Raw genomic sequence first — 27,605 nt, forward strand, 5'->3', positions numbered from 1 at the left:
TAGTAAATGAAATATTCTGCCCAACAGCATGCATTTCTCATGTTTAATCATTCGACGCATGTGAATGCGCTGGCATACAACGGAGGCAATGCTCACTTTGCGAAAAGAAAATAATTGAAAACAAAGCCCAGTCTTCCTAGTGTTAATGTGTGCATTTAGAAATTGCATGGCAAATTATGAAGGGCTAGTCTTGAAGCCAACACCTCATAGGCTATGTGAAGTACAGTACATGGTGTACATAAGACATTGTGAAGTGTGAAGTGCATGGTGTACGAGAAATGTAATGTAAAAACAGATTACATCATTTTCAGCTTCGGTGATCTGAAGTCATGTTCAAGTGCCTGGATATTTTAGAACAAATAGGGAATACATTTTGATATAGAATACAATAACAACAACACATGCAGACAGAAATGTTTTGTAGAATCTTTATTTTTCATATTTTTGTATTTTTGTACAACATGACAATCGTGCTTTATCATATCACACCATTAATACATATCCTGTATATATTATGTTGTAGGCAGTGAAACAGTTAAAAATATACAAAACAATATTATTTCTTACTAGACATAGTTTCTATTTGTATATTAATCAACATTTTTATAATCATTGCCACTTCTTATAATTCTGTAAGATATGTGCTTTAGTTTCTGAGATCAAAATATTATTGCAGAAAACAGCAATTCCTTTAAAACTCTTCAACATTTAGACAGTAACTTCCAATGGATTACAGACATTCACAGATACGTGTTTCACACAGTACAGTTTTACAACGAAGCTCTAGAGAAAAACTGTGGTTGAGTTAACTTTGTACAAAATTCACAGGACATTGTTTCACATCTCATGTAGTGGTTCAGCTCCTCAGAGTAAACACATTTCATTAGACTAAATGCTTTTCACGCACGCACTAGCTGCCGAAGAAGCAAACTATCACCGTCCAAACACACCATGGGAGTTGTCCGTCACATTAAAGCTTTGTGCTTTTGCTTCTCACTACAGTGTCAGATACAGGAACAGCTAACCGACGTGTAAACTGCTGTCAATCAACCAATGACAGAATTGCCTGATTCATACTTAACATTATACACAGTTTCACTTAAACGCAAAATATCGGTAAATCATTGGGGTAGTATTTTTTTATTTTTATTATTATTATTATTATTATTATTATTATTATTTTGTCTGTTTGTTTATTTCTCTGTGACTGTGGCGTAAGGCCTTGTCTCCTTATAGAGCTGCTACTGTCAGGAGATATTTGTATCTTAGTCCACATGGTCCTGAGGAGACAGGCATACGTAAACAGGGCTGACTGCTCAGCATTTTATTGTTTTTTTTTTACTTTGATAGTCAGAGTCCAGATGGTGGCCGTCCCAGGAACAGACCCGGCCCAAGTGTGGTCTGGATCCGCTCCATCGCCAGCTGTGCTTTAGGTTCTGGTATCATATGTATTTTTTTTTTCAATCTCACCCTGTATCTGTATTCACGATTATGAAATATGATTTACCCTGTGCTTTGATGACGTCACACCGCATGGCATAGGTAGATTTTTGCTTGTGTCTGTCTATGATTTGGTCCTTGATCACAACACTAATAGTACAAAACAGCCGAAAAAGAAGTCTAAAAACATCTCGATCGCATACGAGCTCTTTTTTTCTCCCTAAAGGAAAATAAAACAGTAACAGTCTCTGAAAACATATTAAACAACAGATAGTGGGTCACCCAAGGGCTTCTGCAATTTTTTTTTTTTTCTTTTTTTCTGTCTTTGTGCTTCGTACTTTCTGAGTGAAGTGGACTGAATGGAAAGAGGAGCTTCCTTCTGTAATAGACTCCAGTATTTAGGATTAGGGCTCGGTGTTATTATGTATGGTCCCTTATTTTGGTCTTATCTCTTCCACTTTCTCATGGATTTTTTTTCTTTTTTTGTTTTTCTCTGTGCTTTTACTCTACTGTGCGGTCCTTAGATAGTGCTTGACTTCATACTGTAAGTAGGCCCAAATGCATTGCTATGCAAAAAGTTCTGTGCTTTTTAAATTCACATCACAGTTTTTTTGTTTTTTTTTTACCACGTTTCTCCCATTCTCTCCAGGCAGAGGATGATGGAGTTAATACAGAGTGGGATATTTCATGGACACTGAATCGTTGCTTTGCATTTGTAACACGTGCCAATGCAAACACGCTACATTGGCAGGGCAGGTTTTACAAATGCAAAACAAAAACAAAAACAAACAAAATAAAAGGAGATAATCAACGCAATTCATCACTATATTGATCACGTATGGCCCCTGGAGGTAGGTGATTCTATTATAAACATGGAAGTCCTTTTTTTTTGTAATGTTCGTCTTTGATCACACTCTCTCTCAGCACATGTCTGTGTCTTCACAGGTCTTTTAGAGGTTTGCCTCTGCGGTGGCCGGACTGGCCGGGTTGGTGGGGCTGGTGGGGTTGGTGGGACTTGCGGGGTTGGCAGGGCTGGTCGGATTGCTCGGGTTGGCAGGACTGGTGGCGGTGGGGCTGGCTACGGCAGCCGGACTGGCAGCGGTGGTGGGGCTGGCAGCGGCCGCAGCGGTGGGAGCGGCGGCGCCAGTGGGACTGGTGGCAGGAGCCGGACTGGCAGGGTTGGCAGCAGGCGCAGCAGCGGCAGCGGCCGGGGTAGCAGCTGCAGCGGCGGTGGCGGCAGCGGCGGCGGTGGTGGTGACGGTGACCTCGGTCGGCTGCTGCTCAGGGCCGTTCACCTGGGCCCGCTTCACGACAGGTGGCTGAAGCATTATTCTCATACGCTGGAGGGGGCACGGCAGGCAGAGGCACACGCACATTATGCATCAGTGCACACATGCACACATGCACGCACACACACGCACACACACGCACACACACACACACACATATACACACACACACTCATACACACACGCACACACACACACAGACACACACACATACACACACGCATACACACACACATACACACACACACACATACACATATACACACACACACACACACACACACACAGATACACACACAGGCATACATACATACACAAACATACACAGATTTCAAGTTTAGATGGTTTATGAGGACTGAAAGCTGTGTAGCAGTCAAAACATGTGTGCAAGTAATTAACAGTGCAGAGTACTTCAGCTGTTTGTAAATATCGTCCTTGATTTTAATTTATAGTCCTTAAAGTGAATTTGATTGAATATTTTTTTTGGAATAGAAAATATGTGTCCTTTCAGAATTCAGAGGCTTCTGCCATATGGCAACTGCAACTGGTATTCTAAAGGCTAAAAAATATGGCTCCAATATTATCATAAATAAATCAAGGTTCGCTTCTCATCTGTACTATCACTGAAACAAGGTTCAAACTAACCCTAAAAATGATTTTACATCATCCAAAGAGAAAAGGCCTTCAAATGACTAGTGGAGGAAGGGAAGGCCCACAATACCAATGCAACACAAGAATTAGCAAATGTGCATATGCATTTAAAATCCTCATCTAAGCAAACGCCCAACAATTTAATTTCTTTGAATTCCTTGATTAACTAAAAAGAGAAAGGCTATATAGAAATGGACCCTATATAATGGACTCATATAATATAATAGAATGGATAACTTGAAGGATTTTGTCTGCAGTGTTGCTTTCTTAGCATGACTAATTGAAGATGTTGTCGACCAAAGATAGCATTAGAAATGAAGGTTAATATTAGGAGTAATAGGCTTTAACTAATAAGACAACTAAAGAAAGATGTGGGTGTCGTAAATATAGCATGAACAAAAATAAAAACAATAATTAGCTGATAAGGTGTGTGAATGTATTCACTGTTGTGAACCCTAAGCTTTCTCACCTCCTTATAAGTGCCCTTGAGGCCGAGGAACATGTATACCATGTATCCAGGGATGAGGATCATGGAGGACAGAGCCATGAGCCAACCGACCCCCTGACCCCAGCCTGGGAACACGTAATCACCCATGGTCAGGGGCACCATCTGAAAAGCGCTGAACAGGAACACTCCCTGGAAGAATTGAAGTCAAGTCACGTTTCATTCTCATTTATGGAGCGTGATTATAGTTGTTTACAGACTACAGAGCACAATTACAGTTATGCAAAAACTGTTGGTGAGTGAGCCCTGCACAAGCCATATACAGTAGAAGAGTAACAAAGCAATGCAGCCACAATAAAGATGGTTGAAATTGAAACAGGAGGTGGTGACCCTGGCCTGTAGAGTCATTTAAATGTAATTAATCTGCACAATCTTGACCCACATACTGTATATTAATGATTATTCATCAGATTGCATGTGTGCTTGACATTGGGAAATACACAACAAAATTCACAAACTCAGTACAGTAGCGTAACAGGAATCGGACAAGATAATTAAGAAAGTTGGAGAAGGCTTATGGATGAAAAGAGGAATCGCAAGCTAGCTACAGTATGTATTAATTCATTAGGTCACATGTGAATGTTGGTCCCTTAAGGCGAAAAAAATTGAGAAAAAATAATGACTTGAAGTCAATCTTAAACACCATTTTACAAGGGCATTTTATAAGGACTTTCTACACAAGCACAAAAATGCACTGGGGAAAATGTTAACATTGACTGAGGGCACTATAAATGGTATGGCAAGTAAAGAGGAAGAAGGTGTCCCCATATATTTCAAGGGTGCGAGAAAATATTTGTCCCTGTATGAAAAAGTGTATAAGTCTACAAGATGATCTTTTTAAGATCCTTCAGCGAATCCACTGAACTCTGTGTTTCCTGCTGACTGGCTGGCTGGCTCTGTGGTAATAGATTTTGGAATCCTGTCCACGCTACAGCGCAGTCACATTTTGCCCAGAGGAGTGTGACATTTGTTTTTTTTCGCTCATCTTGTGACATTTCTTCCAAAAAGACGCACAATCGCACATGCACAGATCTTTACAGTGGGCTGGCTAATCCAAAATCAGCCCGCTTTTCAAAGGGCCATCTGCCTCTTGACCCTCTACCCTCATCTACCCTCAGAATGGAAAAGTGGTCTAAGCCTATTTTAAGGTATCACCCTCTTCAGACATATCGAGTCTTCTCAAATGTGTTCCCCAAAGGAAAAGTTCAGAGGGTTGTTACTCACACCAACGATGAGGGGTGTGAAGATCATCCAACACAGCTTCCACCATATGCAGGGTTTGTAGCCGATCATCTCCTCAATATTGTCATAGAACTTGTTCGCACCTGTGTAACAAGAGACAGCAGATTTTTAAATGCTGTGATAGCCTATCAGTTCTTACATTCTTCATAACCTTCATAATCTTCTTTCTCTCCCACGTCTAAGTGTTGTTCTGTTAGATTTACCAATCATTTATCATTTTGCACCATAGAAGTCAACGGTCCATGGTGTTTATCTGTGAAATGCGTACAGGAAAATGCCTATTTTTAGTGAATTAGAAAGATTTTTTAGAAAGATTCTATTTACAGGGAAAGGAATTCAAGAGGTGATTTTTGGTCAGTGACTGTTGGCCAGATGTGTCAGGGTACGTTTGTACAGCAGTATAGATACCAACCATAGACCCAGGAGATGGAAATGCACTCAAAGAAGACAAGGAAGAGCAGGCACATCCCACTGGCAGAGTAGTAGTCAAACAGCTTGAACACATAGAGGCCTCCCTGAAAACAAGAAAATAAGGCATCACTCACTAAAAACGAACTATGTACAGTATGTGGTAATGGGGGGAAAAATAACCTTTTTTGGACACTGTACACTGTATTCATTCCATTATATATCCACTGTAGACAGAGATGAGGAGCAGAAACAGGTCTATTGCTAGGAGGCAGTTTTGTGTCAAAATGATGAAGTCAATAAAGGTATGGGTCTGTAGTCTCCATAAAGTGGGTTCACCTGTGTGATGTTGGACAGGCCAATGATGTAGGACACGACGCAGACGCAGGCGATGAAGATCTCCCGCCGTTTCCTCAGATGCCTGGGAAACTCGTCCACCAGAGCAGTGATGAAACCCTCGACGGTACAGAACTAGTGTCCCCCCCAAAAAAAAACACACACATAAAAAAAAGACAAATAAATATATAAATAACAACAATAATAATCAAATAAATAAATACACAAGGCTGTCTGACAGGACAACTTCAGATATGACAACTTATCACGGGATGGGCACAGTGCTATTATGTAAGCGGCCTCTATTGGAGGCCAGCGCCACATCTCTCGTCCATCTCAATCTCTCCTCGCCTTCGCTGGATGTCAAAGGGAATCAAATCAAAGGGTGTGTTTGTGTTACATGATCACACACGTGCTGGAGACTGAAATGTTGTTTCATTACCGTGTGCCAGAGATACCCCTGAAAATACTCCTCTCTACCCGATTCAAATCTTACTTTCCTGATAAAAATCACATCCGTTTGGCGTCACCATGATGCAGTCTTTGCTGTGGGTCTAGTTTATGAGACATCAATACAGAATCAGATATGAATGAAATGAGCAAATTGTATTTTTCTGTATCATTTTGGTAGATAATACCAAATGAAAACAACTGATTACTCCAAGGTTTTTTTTTCTTTCTTCTTCTTCTTTGATGGGTTGATTATTACCCAGATGCTGGGTTGTGGTCTAATACTTGCCCGTACAAGATATGTAGGGCAATCGAAAGCTGTTCATTTCACAAATCGTATTTTTAAAGGCCACCTTTTTGAGAGAGATTAGCCAGCAGAAATGAGCACTGGCATTTAGCAGGGCTCTGTAAAATGGCTCGTACTCGTACAGTTGGTCTTATCTCCTGCAGAGATATACTGTGCGCACACACACACACAGCCACAGTTACAGACTCCCCATCCATCCAGCGCAATGCACAATGTGAGACTCACGGGTTGCACAACCAAACAATGAAGACACAACCAGAGTGACCCATTTCTAAATGTCTATGTAAACGTTCATCCATTACTAACCTGTCATGGTAGCTTAGACTCTCTCTCTGTCATCGTTCTACTGATTCACTCTCTGCTGACAGCGAGACAGCTATAAGCCATAAGATGCAGTGGCTGAGAAACAGCTAGCTATATCATTTCCAATCTAAGGTCTATTTTACATGATTCATACTGTCCTTGCATAACACTTCCATTGTCTGCCATAAGCTGCATTTACAAATGTGTAGAATATTTAGCCACCCGGCTACCCAAACAGCAAAATGCAAAAATGCATTGGGGCTATTTGTGCTCACACTTACTGTACATATGGCCAGTGATCATAATTGGCACCAAATTAATACACACATATTACACAAATGTTATAGTACACATGACCAAACCTTAAAGGGACACTTCACCAATTAGCATTAAGCTTTGTATCTTTAGAAAACAAGTTATGTTTTTGAATGGTCATGCATTATTCCCTCAGTTTGCCTTGAGATGGGAGAAATACGGATTTTAATGAAACCCATGAATAGGACTTCCTGCTTTCAATGATGTAAAATGATGATTTTCACATCATTGACAGCAGGAAGTCCAACATTGAAATCCATATTTCTCCCATCTCAAGGCAAACTGAGGGAATGATGCACGACCATTCAAAAACATGACTGGTTTTCTAAAGATACAAAGCTTAATGCTAATCGGTGAAGTGTCCCTTTAAATGGTTAAAATATTAACTCGCATGATCACCATTGTTTAATCCACGGGTCGATAAAACAACACAAACGTTTCAAGATTCAAGAGGGATTAAATGAATAGAATGAGCTTCACACCAGAGTCATCTGATAAAGAGAAAATTGACAAGAAATAGAGAATTTCAATTGTTGGTCTAAAATGAATCAGGCCTAACCTGGATGATCAGTGTGAGACCATTTTAATGCAGGAAATGTCTCTGTGGTCCAATGTTGGTACCAATTTATCACTGACTATGTGAAAATCTAAGGATAACAATTGTATCACATAATTTGCATGAACAAACAGGTCAGTGTGTTTTATGGTGTTGTATTGTAAATTATCATGTCAACATATACTGTAAGTCTACTTTTTCCCCGCTCCTCTGTCTTTGCAGTTCACCATCTGATTGCAGACGGTAGTTGGAGATCTAAAACATAACCCCATGTGCACTGTGTGTCCTGCTTAATGTGGCCATCTTACCCATGCACACGTTAAAAAATATCCGCTCTCAGCCCAGTAATGTCAACTGGCGTCTGAAGCTGTTACAGTTGATATGTGAACTCTGGCCTTTAGACGACGTACATATTCTACTTTCAGCAAGATGATTAATGGTGGGGATGAGCGAGATGAAGAAATGAACAAATGAATTGATTCATAGTGGCCAAGGGCTCTGGGGGGGCTAATTGAGGTGATTTGAGGAGACGTGAACGGCTTGGCTGCGATTCCTCCACTGGCCAGCAGAGGCGCTGTGCCGATCATCTTCCAGGCACATGAGGAGGAAATGAGCAGAAGTGAATGTGCTCATGTTTCTGGGACAGTGCATGCATAAATTTTCCACATCCTTACCTGACTGTCAATCCCAAGCATGAGAAGCATGGAGAAGAACAAAATGGCCCATAGTGGAGATACAGGCAGTTGGGTCACAGCTTCTGGGTAAGCCAAGAAAGCCAGCCCCGGACCTGCAGAGAAGAAATCTTGTCAGTGATATCTCTCTCTCAGCCGGCAAAGATGCCTGCTGCAGACAGACACATTTTTTCCCCCTACTGCTAGGACAGACGCTAGATGAGAAAATAATATGCATTTTAGGTTATGCATTTTGTTCTAATCCATTTTTCAGTAAAAGAGGTTTTGCTGGTCTCAGGCAAAATGGTCTCATGGGGGACCAAGAACAGGATCAGAGAGGTGCAAAGGGGTTTGGTCACCTGAAGCAGCTACATCAGCTATTGATCTCTTTGTGACGTTGGCCATGAATCCAACAATAGAGAAGATGACCAGTCCAGCAAACATGCTTGTGCAGGAGTTGATGCAACACACAATTATGGAGTCTCTGCAAGTGGAAAAAAGAGCCAAGGTTCATAAACAGTGAAAGATGTCCCTTCTGTTCACAAGTCATCAACATGGCAGCATTTTGTACAAATATGCAGACACTGTTGAATATTGATCTGTAAAGAGCACTAAACTCTTGAAGATATTTTACGATGATAAACACTCTTAATTGGGTGTTCAAATGACACATCCTGTACCCGGCACTCAAGCCTACTCTGGCATGATAATGATTTTGTGTCAGCAAATGTTCCATCAAAGTAAGGATTCTGTGAAAGCAATTAATGTATTCTTTGATTTTAAGGTCCTGACCAGCAGAGTCATTTCCCATTTCCATTTAAGTCTGTCAAGCTAAATATCTTGTAACTAGGCTACCACTACCTTAGCTGTGGGTGCTCAACTGTTTACAGGCTATAGCTGTTAACATTACCATTGAACCTTTAAACTATGCATGTTCAACTCTGTGACTAAGCAACCGTAAACATTGTTATTGAACATTTGAACAGTGTGTGTTCAACTGTCTGACTAAGCACCTGGAAGCATCTTTATTGAACCTTTCAGCTGAGTGTGTTCAACTGAGCGACTACAGTACATACCTGTAAACATTGTTATTGAACCTTTACGCTGTTCCTCTCTGGGACTACATACCTGTAAACATTGTTATTGAATGGGTTGTAGCTCCCAAGGGCTATCAGTGAGCCCAGACCCAAACCATAGGAGAAGAAAATCTGAGTAGCTGCATCAAGCCATACCTGGTTTAGAAATAACATAAGTAGAAACAGGTGAGGCAATGTACTTAAGAAAAAAGACCTTTGACCATACTGTTGTTGATTTTTTATTTTATTTTTATGTTTCTTCTTTCATCTGTATCAAGGGTTTTTGAAAGCACCCTCACCTCAGACTCTTTGAGTTTTTCAAAATTTGGCGTTATGTAAAACAGTATGCCATCCGTGGCCCCAGGCAGGGTGATGCCGCGGCAGAACAGGATGAAGAGCATGAAGTACGGGTACGTGGCCGAGAAGTACACCACCTGCCGAAGCACAATCACCTGGTTAGTGCTCAGGAACGCTTCCATTAAGGCTCTTAATTACTAATCACGCCATGCTGCTCCTTGATTGGCTTTTTAATCATCCTTGCATGTGAACGTACGCTGGAGTGGGTGAAACCATATGCAAGGCAAGCTCAGTGGCCTTCAACTTCGACTGCAGTTAATGAGGCCATTCAAACAAGTATGTTCACCGTTATATTCCACTGACTTCAGGAAATGTTTGGCTTATACACCTTCAAATTGAGGCGTAAAAATGAGGAACAAAATCGAGGACAATTGTTTTTAAAAAAAAAATCATTGTGTGTGGGGCAAGGATGAGATGTTAATATAATTGAGACACCAGTAAGAGCAGGACTATGACAGATTGCCTTATGATTCTCGGGGTGGCATGAATAATTCATGAGGTAATACAAGATGGATTAATATTGCATAACCGTCACCCATACCATGCCAAGCTGGCGCGCAACTGCACACACACAGAACCACCACCACCACCACCACCACCACCCCCACCCCTACTTACCTTTCCAGTCCAACTGACACCTTTCCAGATGCAGAAGTACACGAGCACCCAGGCGATGGCCAGAGTGATGGCCAATGGCACTCTGATCTGTCCTGGTTTTTCCAAGCCGTCAGTTAACTGATGCATGTTTTTCCTGTTGGAAGAGATTAAAGGGCAGACACCAGACAAACCGTGACTTTTGTTTCCTGGCTACGTTTTGTCCCCTTTTATACTTTTTTTTTTAAATGCAGGTGATCATGTACAGTATTGCTGGGATTTGTTTGCTTGGAAAGAGATTAAATGTTAAAGGTCTTACTCCCAAAACTCCACAACAGCACTGGTGAGGTTGGCTGTGTCTGTAATGCTGTAGTTGGTGTAACACTTGTCAGTATTCCATGGATTATTGCAAGATTTCCATGGCAGTTCCTGTATGAGAGAGATGCATAGGAACTTTAATAATTAAGCAAATGGAGTTTGTCTATTTTTTTTCCATAATGCCTTGAAACAGATGTTTGGATTGAGTGGAGGGGTTTTGCATTACACACTTACAGTGGTGAAAGAGTTGTATAGATAGTACAAGGCCCAAGAAATGATTACGATGTAGTATATGTTTAGCCAGAATGAAAGCACTGCAGCTGCAAGGCCAACACCTGCGATATGAAAAGGACCGGTTATAAAGGCTGTAACATATTTTACAAAGCACTGTGCTGTTGAATTTATTTCTTTCTGAATGATGCACAACATATTGGACTGCATTCCATACAACTTATGCTGAGCAACTGGGACCAATATTACCACAAAAAATCGTTTGTACCTTTGAACATTGGAGCAAGCTTCCATACTCCAAGTCCACCAATCGACGTGTATTGACCAAGAGAGCACTCCAAAAGAAACAAAGGCATTCCCGCAAAAATGAGCGTTAAAAAATAAGGGATCAAGAAGGCCCCTGCGTGAACAGATGAATTACACGTCAGTGAGAGTTGAAATGAGCTGTACATTTACCATGACATGAGACTCAGCAGAAATGACTGACACAGAAGAGATCCTGATTACACAGTTCCAGACAAACATTGGTTCGAATCCTACACATGAATAAAAAGCAAACAAAACATTTATAGGCCTATCAAGTATGCTTTTACCAAAAAAAATACATCAAAACATATTCACCTCCACCATTTTTGCCACAAAGGTAAGGAAATCTCCAAACGTTTCCCAATCCAATGGCATAGCCAACGCACGATAATAAGAAATCAAATTTCCCTCCCCATGTTTCTCGAGCAGGGAGATCCGATTTCTTCTCGCCTTTCGCCTCCGCCGTATTTGCCTTATCACTAGTTGATACTTCGTTCAATTCCGTCACAACTTGGCCATCTGAGGCTTTGGTGCCATTTGTCGCCATTTCTCTGGATTTGGCAGAGGTCCTGGCAGCTGGACGTGAGATTTCAGCACCAGTCCACGTAGACAGCAGCTTCGCGGTTTATGACCAAACCTTTCAACCAACTGTTTTGACAGATTGAAAACCGCACCGTGAGACAGCTCGTCGGTTGCCGTTAACCTAAAACAAGACAATTAAACCCTTAGTTTATTGACAAGTAAGAGTATCCACTCTTCAAAGAAAACGAGAGACAAGCTATAAATACAGTTCAACCCGTCAGGTCTGGTGTTCTGAGGAATAGATCCTAAATACTTGAAAGACAGTCGGTCCTTTCATGGGTGGGATTTGGAATCAAACGTCTTGGATTTTATTGACAGACCATTAAAGACATGTAAAGGCTGTGACCGTCAATTTTCTCTTGAAATGATGTAGGCTACATCAGCAATACAGCCAATCTGATCTTACCCCTGAGAAAAGAGTTTTTGCCAAAACATACATAACAGACAGAGTGAGAGCCTATCGCCAGCTTATGCTATTTATAATCAATAAATAATATTTTGCTCACACAGAATGTCTACAAGAGAACTGATTCCATCAATTGTTTTAACGCTAAGTGACAAATTCAACATCGGTGTCAAAACTTTATGACAAATGTGCACGCTGAATCATTCCGTTCCGCGCATTTAGAAGCAAAAACAGGATTCTTCCCCATGTCGCATGCAAATAATCATTAAGTGCGATTCATCACAAAATGCTGCGATCTTTAAATGCATTCCAATCGTTGTGTGCAAATATTTTTGCACATGGAAGACTGCAATGTCTTCAAATGCTAAAACAATTATATCGAGTGAGACAAAGGAATGCCCAGAGCGCAAGCTTTACGCACCAGGCTGCATGGATCCGCTTCAACTGCGGAGCGCCAGACATTCAGCAGTAAATCTTTAATGTCTCTTTACATTCTGTAATTGTGCATACAATATCGCGAACCACAGCTACCACCTTTTCCGACCGTTTTCCTTCAATCATCACACTTCAAAGCAATGCTGAACTTGTATACTGACTTGAATACCTTGCGTCGCAACTTCCAGCTTCAGCCCAAATCGAAAACAAAAACCCATTTACTTACAACGAATTTTTGATCTCTGCCAGTGGGTTTTGGTTGGCTTCCACGAATTGTGCAATGAGGTATCCGTAGATTCCCCCCAAAGTTGTAAACTTCCAGTGTTACTTGGGACATAAATATATTTTCTTTCCATTAAAAGACTTGGAACAAAACAGTCCTGCGGGATGGCGCGCAAGTGTCTCGCTGCGGGGAGCTGTCCAGGGGCCAGTGGTGCTGAGGTCCTGGCTGGATCTACACGAGAAGAACCAGCTTCGCCCTGCGCGACTGTCTAACATCAACAAGCAGCAACGTTACAGGGAGCACAATTCCCTACTCCCATCTACATAGCGTCAATGTCATCTGAAAGTCGACCCCCCCACTCCCGCCCTGAAGTACACACCAATACGCACATGCACACACATACATGTATAGTCGATTGACATATATTCACCTCCAATTCCCGATATATGTTTGTGGTTTCAATTTTTCTTACACGTTTATTGTCACGTATTTTCATAGACCCAAAATTTCGTTTCAACTACAATATTGACAACCATCAAAACAGCCCAAATATACATTGGATGTCTGAATACCTTTCCTGAGTAAACATATTATTGTATGGAAAACCAAAATAATATTATGCAAGGTGCAACAACAATCATTGTTTCTGGGAAATATTTGTTGCTTCAGATTTTTTTTTTCTCAAATGCTGCTTTTTTTTATTGATAGGAAACTGTGAGGGAAACGGTCTCTCATTGGATGTACCATTGTCTTGGTGAGAAAATGAGCGATTCTCTTTTGAATGGCATTGAAGTTATCAAGAAAAGGTTGTCCTCTTTCTGCTCCACATCCCAGCGGCTCCTTTCAAAGGTTACCAAGGGAACCTAACCTCCTTCAGTTTCCATTATTCTGAAACCTACAAGGAGAAAGGAGACAATTCCAATACCATCTCTGTGCTAGGAGCTGTACACTCTGTGTGTATTCAATGCAAGGTCATTTATTGTCAGTAAAAAAGGACAAGTTATAGTGTCAAGGAATAATATGATTTGCCTAACCACCATCAAAGAGCCATGTGGAATTTGCAGAGAAATAGTGGAGATTAATGTCAGAAATGCTACAGCCACACACTATGGCTGGGGATGGCTGTTCCTTCCATTTTGCCAAAAAACAGAGGATATGACAAGCGCATGGCTTATTTAATTAGATGGGAGCATTGTTGCATTGGGGGTCAGTGCGATAGCCTACAGTGCGAATCTTTCTCTCTGCCCCCCCCCCCCCCCCCCCTCCCTTGCATCTCACCACTGCTCTTGGTGCGAAGCTGAAATGGCACCAGATGGAGAAGCAACGAGGGGTGAACTAACCTACTAATGATACAACATGAAACTTAACATTTAAATTCCCATCTGGCTCCCTCTCCCTCTGGACATGGGGCTGCGAGAAACACGCCGTGGATTTATGCACCTGCCATGGAGCTGTGAGCTGTGAGGGTAGCGCGTGGCTCTGGCTGGTGGCACGGTTACTGCTGGTGACATAATTAAAGGGTGAACTCTGGTCCATTTGCTGCCTAAACTCTGGGATTGTTTCACAGCCAATGGAGTGAAGAGTGATTTAACATCAACCTAAGCATGAAGGCTCTCGACTCTGGCTCCCCTCTCTTGCTTTATGAACTGCACTATATATATACCTCCTGGAGGAAGGAAAAATGCATATGCATGTGTCATACTTTATTGTGACCATTGTGATTTCAATCACACAGAACCACAGAATCCATGGTCACCAAACATCTAACAGCCCAGTGTCAGTGTTCTGTGGGGGCTGTTTTGATGGCACTTCAGACATAAACGTGAGCTTTTTAAGAACACTGAGATGGAGCCTCTTACCGCGAGGATTTTTCCTACAGCTACCGTGACAAATTGACTGAGGAGGGAGAGATTATAAAATGTGCTTGCTTTTATTAATCTCAAAACATCAAATGAACATACTAACACACACACACACACACACACACACACACACAAACACACTGACACACACACACACACACACACACACACACACACACACACACACACACACACACAAACAGACAGACAGACACACACACACACACACACCCTGTGCCTGGTAGACGAGACAGATGCAATGTTTGCATCATACATCCTAAATATACAGTGGTATACCATTTCCCTGATTCTCTGTGAGGCTATGGTTGTCGGGATTACAAATAAACTGATTAACATGATCATCAATAGTGAGCAATCCACATAATTTATTCATATTATTGCTGACTTGTTTTCTTCTAAAATAGAGGGGAGAAAAACTTCAGATTTCCATTTTCCCTGCATAATGCAATGGGGTGAATGCAGGCAAACTCCTAATTTGGTCGACCAGAGATCGACCACAAAAAAAGAGGAAGAAGGGGGGAGTGTGTGCACGTGAATAAAAGAAGCACAGCCCATTTGCACCTCTAAATAGGCTACATGCGAGGCGCCATATAGGTGTGCAAATATTTGTTGTCCTGTGCCGCCGCTTCTTGTCACGCAAAAGCCTGGCATGGCCTCAATGAGTGTGGAGTGGGTGCTCGAGTCGACCGCATTCCCACACACACTAATCACGTGCGTTAACAGATGATACAGTTATTATGGGGGGAAGGTGGTCAAAAATGCCACTCGTGCCACACGGGTCTTAGCAGGAACACTTTCTGATCATCTCAGTCGTTTGTCAGATTATGTGTGCCATCACTTTTTCCCCCACAATGTGCATGTGTGTGTGTGTGTGTGCATGTGTTTGTGTGTGTGTGTGTGTGTGTGTGTGTGTGTGTGTGTGCGCGCGTGTGTGTGTACGTAAACATGTGTGTGTGTGTGTGTGTGTGTACGTAAACGTGTGTGTGTGTGTACGTAAATGTGTGTGTGTGTGTGTGTGTGTGTGTGTGTGTGTGTGTGTGTGTGTGTATGTGTGTGTGTTTTGGTGTTGGTCGTTGTCCTCTTGGCCATGCTCTTGTGTCAATGCAATATGCAAAGCCCATCTGCTGTAATAGCCTTGTGGTTTTGTCCCATTTTCCCTCTCATGATGCACCATATTTCACTGTTCCAAATAGCAAACTCACTGACCTACCTTCATGACATCTCCATCATCGCCATACAGCATCCCACGGCCGGCGTCCTCGCAGAGAGACGGATGAGGCAAAGGGAGACAAGAGTGACTTAACCTGCCACGCCATCGACAACACTATCAGCCGGACGGTGTGTACATACCGTATGTGCTCTGCAAACGAAAGCACATAACCCCCGATAAACCAGTATGGGGCCACTAAATCGTTTCAAATTTTGTGCAAGTGTTGCTAGGCAACAGCATAATCGGTCTCAGCCTTTTCTCCTCTTATATTGGTATGTCTTGTGGGATTGCTCTGTGGAGACCATAGAAAATGTTTAATTAAGTTTTATAGGAACTCCATTTATGTGAATATTGAGGTTCAGAGGTTCAGATGAAAAATGTATGGCCCAGAAATCATTTTGAAGGAGAAGAAATCCATTTGTGTTTCTCTTCTCAACATGGCGACAGTCAGACCCAATCCCTGCCTCTGCCATCGTTTTTTTTTTTTTTTTTTTTGCTGTGGGGTTCAGTGCCAGTGGCACTGCTTAAAGTACCAATGGTGCCACATTACCGCTTCCCCCAATATTACGGCCAAGTGTCGCACTGTCCTGCCTCTCCGTTTCTCTTGCCAGTACTGAGATCCACTCGAAACTCGACTCTACTTTTACCACTGAGAGCAGACCCCGAGTATACTGTAAATCACCGCCTAATGGGAGGGAGGAGGCTGATGTGTGTGTTATGCCAAACGTTTGACAGGCAAACGTGTACGGTTATATCGCATGCACACACAGGCCTGTACGACCTGCAGCAGCGTGTGTCGAATTACACAGAGAGCTTTTGCGAACGTCTCCTTCTCCGCCGCGTCCTCCTAATCTACCGCACTCGCCTGCATCACTATGGAAACTGACTTCTGCCACGCTGCCCTGTCTGGGAAGAGACGCGCAAAAAAGAGTTGCGTCGCAAATATTTGTCGAGGAGCTTTCTCAGCAACACATTTGGCTGCCATGTTCTTCTCTGTTTCCTTCTTTACCCCCTCTCATTCTCTCTCTCTCTCTCCCACTCTCTCCCTTTCTCTCTCTCTCCTCTCTCTCTCTCTCTCTCTTGCTCTCTGTGTTTCTCCGTGTGTGTGTGTGTGTGTGTGTGTGTGTGTGTGTGTATCTCCTATCTGGAGCACGGCGTGTTTGTAGCTGTCTATTGAGGACAAAGCCTCAGCTTCTGAGCGCTGAGGAGTCGGTCAGGACTGGAGTCTTCAGTGCATGAGAGAAGATAATCACAAACATGAGCTGTGGTGCAGCGTTGCAGTGCACACAGTCAAATGGAAATAATTGGATTTTTGTGTGTGTGTGTGTGTGTGTGTGAGTGTGTGTTTGCAACGGTGTCATTTGTAATGTTCCAAATTTAAGCACTAGACATAAATCAATTAACGAATGTAAACAATTGCAAAATTGCATAATAGATGAATTCAAATAACATAAAAACAACGTTCGCGCGATAGGGTGTTTAAAGAAACAAATGATTCCAGTCGAGACACTAAATGACGACACCAGATGTGAATTGATATGAACTCAACCTGCCACAAAATGACCGGATTATCTCAAATGCAAGTGGCTGATTGCAGAGAACTATACGTGCAGATTTGGGAGGTTTTCTGCAGGGTGCACTCAGTGTGTCACAGTCCTCTGCCACCCATAGCTTAATAGAATTGAGTTGACCCAGAGACTGCTGTGACGTTCAATGCATTCAATGCATAGAGAATAGATGCCGCGCATTCAGCCCCCAGCCCCAAACCCTCCAATAAAATGTTCGCTTTGAATGCTCGTAAATGGGTTTGTTGGCCATTTCTTGGTAGCGTGGTGATATCAGAACGTGTTCCTAAATGCACACCAAAATTGACACCTATTTCCTCTGTGTGTGTGTGTGTGTTTTTCCCCCCCTCTTCCTCCTATAAATTTCTCTGCCGGCTTGCCTCAGGGTAAAATTGCGCGAAAATATTCGTCATGGTTTTAAAAGGCTTATCAAGCTTCAAAGCTGGGAGAGGCTGGTTCTCCAATCCATCAGGCACACCATGCAATCCTCCCAGCTCCCAAAAAGAATGGACTGAAGTGTGTGGACAAGTTCCCCAGCTAAGCCACCAATTCAAGGGCTTTACATAAGGCTTGGCGAGGCGCATCTCCATGTGCTGTTGACGTCAGTCCTAATCCCCCCACCCCCTAACCCCCCCCCCCCCCCAAAAAAAAAAACACCCAACTTCTCCTCTGGCTGGAAATAATGGCTAATCAGAGGTGTTTGTTAACTGCTCCCATGTCGTAAATATGACAGAATGTTGTAATTTGCCATCTGGTTTTTCCAAATGCCCGTCGTCCGCCGTGATGGGTTATGGGAGAGCCATTGAGCGCTGAAAGGAGGCATCAGGGTCAGGCTTTTAGAGCTCCGTGTCACTGCGATCGGCAGGAGAAAAGGAACGGGGACGGGCAGGCGGCGCTGCCTCTGATCGCAATCAGCTGATGAATTGTTCCTGTGGAGCCGTGGCCGCCGTGTCGTGGCATTTATGCAATGGGACGGTGTCCTGATTCGCCATCTAAAAAGAGAAGAAAGCAGACATCCAAAAAAAAAAAAAAATCTCTCCTCTCTCTCCCTCTCCTTGTCGCTGTCACCCTAAATCTTTTCACAAAAGTGCCAGGAGCGTGCCTTGCATTTGAATTAGCTGGATGAGTGCAAGCTCTGCCCACGGTCAGTCCGGCGGTGCTCCCCCCCCCCCACACACACCCCCCACCCCCCCACCAATGATGCTTAATTAAGTATTCCTCCGCCATTAGAAGACTGGGCCGTCGCCAAGTGTCCATCAGTGGCGCCCAACGATTGACTAATCAACTACATCCGTGTGCCATGACCGTAGCGCCAGGAGCATGAAGGTAGACATGTTCCATGTAACACCCCCCTCCCCTCTACCCCCGTCACCCCCCTTCCACCCCACCCCTCCCTCCCTCCCTTTTTCCCTCCCTCCTTTCCTTCCTCCTTTCCTTCCTCCTTTCCTCCCTCCTTCGCTCCAAACCAACCTCATGTGGCATTTCAGAAACACTTTGCATTTCTCTGTCACAATCCTGCCAGTGTATTCTGATCACCCTGCGAGCGTGCCGTCCGCAATACCAAAGCGGTTTCAACTGACTGGGAGTTTCATCAGCCGTATTTTTTGTGCATTGGCAGGTAGTAATACAATTAAAGCAAGAAGCAACAAATAGAGCAAACACATGCAGAAGATAAAGATTTGTTCCCTTAAAGTGCCGGGCCAGAAAAAAAACAGCACTTATGTAACTGCCTGGACAATGAGTGCCTGTGGCCAACTGGATGCTTCTGCAGGCATTCCTTAAATATGAAATGCTGATTTGAGTATTTGCAAACATATTTATATCAGTCTACTGTGAGGCAAACATTGTTCCAGCGCAGTGCACAAGATTTGTTGAAGGCCAGAAGTCCGACGTTTCTCTTGGCTCCACGTTTTCGCGACATCCACGCGCAGCAGTTTCTCAGATTTTCTTTTTGAAACATTTTCTGTTTTTCTTTTCTTTTCTGTCTGATTTCTTTTCAGTTCTTTCTTTTCCTTCTTTTTTTGTCTGTTTCCTCCATGGAATTCCATGGCAGTGGCACTCGTCACTGCGGAAAGACAGGCGTCCAAAAAAGCCTCCTTTTCAAACACTGGCACCCCAGCTGGGCCATGGCACAGCCTCCATCTCGTACACCTCACTGGGTCTACAGTAAAACTGGAGCAAGATCTGGAACAAAACTGCCCAACATGGCACCTCTCCAGGCGAGGATTTGGGCTCGTTTACTGTAAGACGGCGTAATGCTCAGTTCTGTTCATGAATCACATTATGAGCATATTGGGGTGTATTTGTTTCGCATGGCGTCACTGTTTGTGTGTGAGCAGTTAAATATAGTTAAACAGTCAAGATCCAGCCACTTTTCAGTGCAATCATGCACAACACTCTTCGGCCACTTTGGTCAGGGCATGTTTGTGAGTGTGTATGAGTGTATGTGTGCTTTTGTGTGGATCTACATACATGTACTGTATGTATTCTTTATGCTTGTTTGTGTGTGTGTGTGTGTGTGTGTGTGTGTGTGTGTGTGTGTGTGTGTGTGTGTTCCCTCATGCTTTTGCACCTCATGCATGTGTGAGTGTGTGCATCTTAGCACGGTCAAGTCACTAACTGTGCAAAAGAAGGTGCACACTACAGGACCAAGCCGCACCATCGATGAGCATCCTCCCAGAGCACGCCTAATACGCTCGAATAACGAAGAGAACACGTGAGATGGGGAAAAACAGAGGGAGAAAAAAAAAAACGGATGAAAAAAGTCACTTCATCTAGTTGCTGGCCATGCCATGGCATCAGGGAACACTGACCTGTGTGCATGTGTGTGTGTGTGTGTGTGTGTGTGTGTGTGTGTGTGTGTGCGCTGACCTTTGCGTAGATTCCTGGAGGCCATGCAGTGAGTCATGTGCAGCTCTGGATCTTCGGCGTGTCTCTCTCGTCATCGGCGCTGTCACATTTCCGCACACTTGGCCGGAACGCGCGAGGCCCTGGGCGCATCTCCAGCTGAGTGCAGGGAAGGAGGGAAGGAGGGAAGGAGGGGGAGCGAGCGCCATTGTTATAGGTAATCACTTTTGTTTGAACACGCATCAGACCAAAGGAATGGGAGTGACACAGATCAAATGGCCACTGTATGTGGTGCACATGTGTTCATGATGTTCAGTGTGTGTGTGTGTGTGTGTGTGTGCATGCACGCTTGTGTGCCTGTGTGCATGTGTGTGTGTGTGTGTGTGTGTGTGTATGTGTGTGTTCACATAGGTGCATATCTCAACATAATGTAGGTAGCGCTCATCATACTTAAATGATGGCATATGGTAAGTACGTCAGTAAGTGCTTTTCACAGAGAGTCACAAATTGCTTTATAGAAAATAATAAGATAAGAAATGCAACACACACATACTGTACATATACTGTAGCTATCCTACAATATGTCATATTCATTTGTCATATTTAATTAATTTGTGCTCTCCCAACTAAAAATCGGACGTTTTTGTACCATTGGACGCATAGAACACAATTTGGACGCATAGAAACCAACGTTGCTGTAAGAGAAGCGAGAGGAGATGCTATTCCCTGTCTCCGCATTTCCAGATATTTCCAGCAAAGCAAAACCAAAGAGTGTTTATTTATATACGCCAGCCAGACAGCAAAAAACCAACACAAACAAACAGCGCTGCTCAGAGCTCCACTAGGAGGGATGTCTCCAGAGGGGTGTCTTTCCAGGACCCACCTTAAACAAGCCGGAGGGGCCTGGCATAGACACGCTCGGCACGTCTGCTGTAGGGGGAGTGGACTGTCCACTCCTGTCATCAGGAAAGTGAGTGTGGACTGGAGGGACCTTTGAAACTGCTGTTAGAACAACAGTCAACAATTGATGGGTAGAGTTTTGGGGTAGAGGTTTTCTTTTTTTTTTTACATTGTACCATAACTTCCCAACTATTACCCGCGGCGTATACATTGATTTACCAATGAGACTATGAGGCTAATACACGAGGGCAGTCAGTATAATATTAATATGGTTTCGTTTCTTTTAACTTGCATTAAACACTGTCCTGTGACTAATTCACAGGAAACGACTGTATTTTACATAGTAGGGGGGACGTAAAATCAAATAAAAGGATTACACCACTCAATGTTTTTGACATTGCATTCATTTTTATATTCATCTAAATCTTACCATCTAGGTTCAGGAAATCCAGAGTTCTCGCGAGAGCACAATTTTAATTGTGTCTGCAAGATACTCTGGCAATGAGCAATGATGCACGTTACTTTTACCCCAGGCATCGGGGGAAACCAATCACATCGCTGTATCTGATATAGGCGGGCCAGAGGCAAGCTAAACTGATGACGGCAACGTTGCAACCATGGAGGTATTATAAGAACTGGAGAAAGTGAACAAGTCCCGCCCCCATTCATTTCAATGGGAATGCTAGGCTAGTGAAAATTGCCAAAATTGAACCATTTTTTCAGGCTTCAACATGGCGTTTCAAGGGGCTTGTTTCCGGTGCCGTTTTACTTAGCCAATTAAGTGCCAGGTTACCGATTGACGTAAGGTACAGAAGGAGAGCTCGTGCCCACACTAAGCTCGTGCATGAGCTGAGAGTGGAACAGCCACCAATCAGCATGAGGAAAACGCAGGGAAAACGGCACCGGACATGATGTATTTCTGGAAAATGGCGACGAGGAAGTGCTTTGCTAATCGGCGAAGCTAACCAGTCAAATCCTGACCCCCTGGTTGCAACGTTCAAACTAAGTAAACATTGGTCGTAGTGTTATCCAATTGCTTCGAAGTCCAGAATCAGTCAGAGTAAACATTGGTTGTGGTGTTATCCAATTGCTTGCAATGAGATTTTCAAATTCATGCTTTGTGCCAACCCTCGAGTTGGGCCATTACATTATTTGTGGCCAGACCCTTAATCTGAAAGATTACCAGGGTCTGGATTTCCCAGGCTAATCTAGGTTAGGTGTACCAACAAAATGTACATACTTTATTGGCTTGGTGTGAAAAGAGACTGAAATACGGCCAGTCTGTGCTGGTCTGGCTGCTGCTGTGCAGAGACCGACCTTAACCTATGAGGAACTTACCAGTCCTCATTTGCCCTGCGCATCGTGACTGTGCCAGGTGAAAGGTCATCCTTTGAAGTCCGTGCTTCAGTTAGACACTGCATGAGCAGAAGTTTCCCTGCAGGGAGAGAAAGGGATTCTCAAGAGCCACGGACTCCTGAGCAGAGGAATGACTCGTCTCATCCACATTTCCGCTCTCTGTGAGGACAGTAGCCCGGAAGTCTCTGCATTCAGATGATATAAGAAAAAAGGGCAAAAATGATGAGATATTATTCATATCATTAGTTTTGTAGCTGTGAGAAATATGTGTCTGGTCACGGAGCAAAAGCGGGAACACTGAAGTCTTGCCTGAAACATTTCCTCGATGAAATCACTTGAGCGTAACTTACATTTGAAGCCAGTTAAACTTTGGACAGTTAAGCAATGCCGGTAGGTAAATGCTTTAAAAAAGTAGGTCAGCATTTGTATGTGTTTTCAACATAATGCTATCATTCTTTTTCCACAACCACCACCCACAATACTTCTATTAGCAAGCTGTGGAGCGGCTGACTACATAATAAAATACATTCTCTCTGGATCAAAATAGGTACTGTAATAATGAACCATGTCTGCTCCAGGTAGTTGGCCACTTCAAACAATCCTCCATACATACTGTACGCTCTTAGTCAAACACCTCTTACACACACTCCTTACACAACGCCATGGCCAATGACCACTAAATGCACGGGCAGTAATAACCGCCCAGCGTACCATCCAGCCACTCTGATTCCACTCACTCACTCAAACACCTCCACCGCCGCCTCAGAGACAATATATTCACATCCATATGTGCTAAAACATGCAAGACCTCTCGTGGGAATGGACAGCAAGCCAACAGTGCCTTTTGGGCTTTCCTGTCTCTTTGAGAATTGATAGATAAAAGAAACGTATTTCCATTAATGCTGCACAAAGGGGCAAAAATGATTAGGAACAGGAGTTGAAAAAGAGCCTTGAAAAGTGATACTCTAAATGTGCAATATAAATGCATGTTTAATCTACACATGAGAAAGCGCTAGATTCCTTTCAACTGTTCTAGTCCCATTGCGCTGTATTAAACATGTAGTTCGTCACCTTAATTTCAAGAACTGATTAAGGACTAAACAAGATATTTGCTTGGTTTGTGATGTATAATATAGATGATCTTGTCCATGAGTCCAAGGCTGTGTACATGTCTGAACCTTAACCTACCTTACAAACACTAAAGCAAGAGTGTGCTATTTTTCATATTCCCATACACCATCATAAGCTCTGAACTACAGTACAGTACCTTTAATTTGCAGGTCTATCATTCTCCCTTCAGTGCTAGAAGCACAACAAACAGACCAAGCACTATAAAGCAAAAGAGACGGGAACACTTCCCTGAGTCAATAATGTTAGTTGCAGTCAAACTACAGAGAGCTCATCAAATTGGGCCTCTAGGTCCTCGATGAAACAACAAAAGGACTGAAGAATACGAAAAATAGAAAGCCATTATTAAATTCTTGCCAATGCGCTACAACGTTTAGTCTTCATCAAGACAGATCATTAAAATAACATCATTATTTTTCATACCAAAGTGTCTCAATTCATTTGTTTTATTTTTTATTTATTTACTTGTTTATTATATGTGAACCTTTGGCAAATTGGGTTTTGCTCTGCAGGTCCATCTTGCCAAGAGGCCATTGAAGCCCATTTCCAATGTCCCTACAGCACAGGCATGCAAATACAATCGCTAATCCGGAACTGATGTGTGTTTCTTTAGAACTGCATTTAAAACGTTCGTTTACAAGCTCGCTACACTTCTGAAAGGATTTGGTAAGAGGACAATGCACCAATTTAATTTTTCCAGACCCACTCTCAATTGAGAAGTATCTCAATATAAAATAGCTGACATTGTTGTTCTGTTATAAGGAAGCCAGCCTACTAAAGTCACTCACATTGACTCACACTCAGTCAGCGCATCACAGTCAGTCATAGTCAATCTATCCAAAGTGACAACGCTGGTGACTGTATGTATTTCAGGTGGTTGAAATACTGTCCAAACATGGACTTGGTGATGGAGAGCCAGAAGCGTCTCGCGGCCTCCAGAGAATAGATATTCAACCTCTTCCTGTATAAGGCTTAGACATGGATGCTTGAAGGTTAGATTGATGATAAAGGGTTCATCAAACAGGCCTATCATGAGGTTTCATCACCAACGGAGTAAATCCAATTTGAGCGTGATATAGAGCTCACGTGGTCAGCGGCTTGTCCCCTTGATTCGGTTTCCATTGACAGCTCGCCATAACCAGGTTAATTTAGTGGTGTGACGTCTCAAGTATGGATCAGGCATTGGGGCGCAATTATCTGGTGAAGAGTAACTTGATTGAAAGGCCTGTCCTTTGGTCTTTTGTGCTGCGTATGACAGCTGTTCCTGCACCTCACCCACCCCAGCCCCATGGGACACGAGCAGGGCTAACCCTGAGGAGGGTCATTTATTGGGGGGAATTCCACACCTGCTCTGCTCCTGCTCCCACAGATCCATTATTCAGTTCAGGGGCAATTTATAGACACCCAGTCTGACCTGAGCGCAGCGCAACCAATCCTTTGGGACTGTGTGTGGACCTAAGGAGGAGCTTGCTTCAGCTTCCACTGCTTATGTTAGGCAAACACGAGAGACTGATATACAAAGAGCGACCGATGGACGAACTGAGGGGTGCTCAAATTCGGCAAACAGAGGCGAGACAAATGCATTTCCTTTCAATTTTTTTTTAAGTTTGAACATTTTTGTGTCAACATTCAAAATTGTTCAATGGCAACGTCTAGCCCATCGTCTATATTGGAACGGCAACAACTACCTACTGAGACCATTTGTGTGTGTCTACACATTTTTTGCAGTGAACTAAGAACAAAGAAAAACTGTTTGAAAATGTTACTGAATGTCACCTCCAATAGCAGCGGACATAGGACCTGATGTGGCCCTCATCCAGCACAGAGCTATAAGCCAAAGCAGTGGGCCAGACACAATCCCAATTTGGGCCACATCCATTCCCAGAGTCAGGTGCCATTTTGAGGCGCACTCTCTGTGCTGTGCTCCCCCGCATATCTGACAGTCTCTGTTTCATGGTCCGTTTCAAGGGGGCAGGGATTAAATCCAGCCCAGCAACAAAACGACCGCTATGGAACAGCAGTGACTCTCCGTCCAAAGCCAATTTCATCTCAGGTGCTGGGATTTAGACCCTGTCAAGGCAGCCAGGTAGCTCACAAAGCCAGGAGCCCGAACAACCAAGCGAGCCACAGAGACCTTCTCTCTTCCTCTCGACACTGTATGTTCGTGCGCTTCCTTGAGTTACCTTTGCGAGGGATACTGTAGCTAGCTTAGCTTTACGTAAGCAAATGTATCTCTCATCCAAGAGCGGCCCGAGCCTTTTCGCTATGCCGGCCTCTGCCAAATGACTCACTCATTGACTGAGATACGGTGCGGCTCGAGCCTCTCTCGCGCAGCACTCGCTCAGTTAGGAACTGTGATTCCACATGCAGCCCTTTATGTGCGGCCATTAAGACTCGTTCCAACGATCACTGCTGGTCGGTCGCGCGCCGCCTAGCATCAGCACCCACCGTGGCGAGCGTACAGCCCCTGGTTGTGCTTCTGTCACTATTATTTAAGGTCTTTGGCTTTATCCTCCGCCCAGGCGATGGCTTCCGGGCCGGGTTCGAAATCCCTGTGGGAGGCCTGGCTTATAGGCAGGAAGGCCTGACAGCTGTGGGCGGGAGGAAATAGGTAAGCCTATTGGTGTCTGTTTTTTTTTTATATCTTAAAATAGAAGACAAGAAATCAAGAGGAGCTGCTGCAGTAACTGGTCATCCATGTCTTCGTGACAGACGAGGATCTGTTCAATATCTTCCTGTTAAAAAAGGACGCGTCCCGCATTTCCTTTCCGTTAAGGCTTTGCTCCGAATATGTGGATGTTTTCAGGATCCGTGTATAGCACTTTGAAACAATGCATATTGTTGTTCAAAGCCCTATAATAAAGGAATATAGCAGCATACAATTTCATTGAGACCACACAGTAGTGGTATGTATGAAGCTGGCAATGTGGTGTCCACTCGTGCTGGTTGCATTATCTGTGAGAGAAAAGCCCTTTCAGGCACTCCGAGGCCACTCCATTTAGCTTGTTGAGGCATGATGAAAGATGTCTTGAACCACTGTCAGGCAAGCCAATCTCAGCATGCTTATTGCATCTCGCTGAGGACCCCCAGGCTATAGGGCTCTGCTCACCCCGTGCACATTCATTAGCCGTAAATTGGAAATACAGTGGAGAAAAATGCAAACAAAGTCATGTTAAAACACAAAAGCAAAAATAACACGTCCTTTCGGAATATGCTTGCTTCACTTTTCCCCTTTCTCTCCAGAGCCACGTCCAATATAAATTATTTTTCTTTTTCTTTCTTTCTTTTTTTTGTGAGACAACTCAGATAACATTCCCAGTCTTATCACTCTATTTGCATACTGTCCTTGTGAGAGTAACTTAAAAAGGATATGGCAGTCTTTCAGAAATGTGCCTGCCTAAGAATATGATTGCAGCAATTATTCTTGTTGCTAATACTGCCGGATCCTCCCCTTTGATGCAGAGGCCTTGCAAAAGATTTGGGCTGCCTGGAGCAACTGGAGATGCCACAATGGAAATTTGAGCTCTGTTACTGTGTTACTGTGAAGAAAAAAAAAATAATTTCAGTTACGTAAGTAACCTAAATTGCAAATTGCATCTCGACATGTGTTTGCTTTAGGGAAAGAAGACAAATCAGAAGACTCAGCTCTGATAATTACATCTAAGATCGAATTTTCATTAAAAAAAGGGGGGGGGGGGTCTGATAGTTTAGTAGA

At 43.3% G+C, this 27,605-nt stretch overlaps 1 protein-coding gene across 3 annotated transcripts; it reads right to left on the minus strand.

Moving 5' to 3' along the window:
- Positions 1–426: 426 nt before the first annotated feature.
- On the minus strand, positions 427–16,239 carry slc6a1a (solute carrier family 6 member 1a). 3 transcript variants are annotated; one of them, XM_062541005.1, is made up of 15 exons: positions 16,095–16,239; positions 11,671–12,058; positions 11,318–11,449; positions 11,053–11,153; positions 10,820–10,929; positions 10,525–10,657; positions 9,849–9,983; positions 9,602–9,705; positions 8,833–8,957; positions 8,477–8,589; positions 5,875–6,006; positions 5,540–5,642; positions 5,110–5,210; positions 3,850–4,017; positions 427–2,780 (listed from the first exon to the last, which is right to left on the minus strand). In XM_062541005.1, the coding sequence occupies exons 2-15, from the start codon at positions 11,900–11,902 to the stop codon at positions 2,391–2,393; spliced, it is 2,079 nt and encodes a 692-aa protein (XP_062396989.1). In that variant the 5' UTR covers positions 11,903–12,058; positions 16,095–16,239; the 3' UTR covers positions 427–2,390. The 3 variants fall into 3 exon arrangements, with proteins under 3 accessions (XP_062396989.1, XP_062396988.1, XP_062396990.1); XM_062541004.1 differs by lacking the exon at positions 16,095–16,239 and adding an exon at positions 13,005–13,197; XM_062541006.1 differs by lacking the exon at positions 16,095–16,239 and having other exon boundaries at positions 11,671–12,133.
- Between the last annotated feature and the right edge of the window lie 11,366 nt (positions 16,240–27,605).

This window comes from Sardina pilchardus, chromosome 7, assembly GCF_963854185.1.
Source record: "Sardina pilchardus chromosome 7, fSarPil1.1, whole genome shotgun sequence".
Classification (NCBI taxonomy): domain Eukaryota; kingdom Metazoa; phylum Chordata; class Actinopteri; order Clupeiformes; family Clupeidae; genus Sardina; species Sardina pilchardus.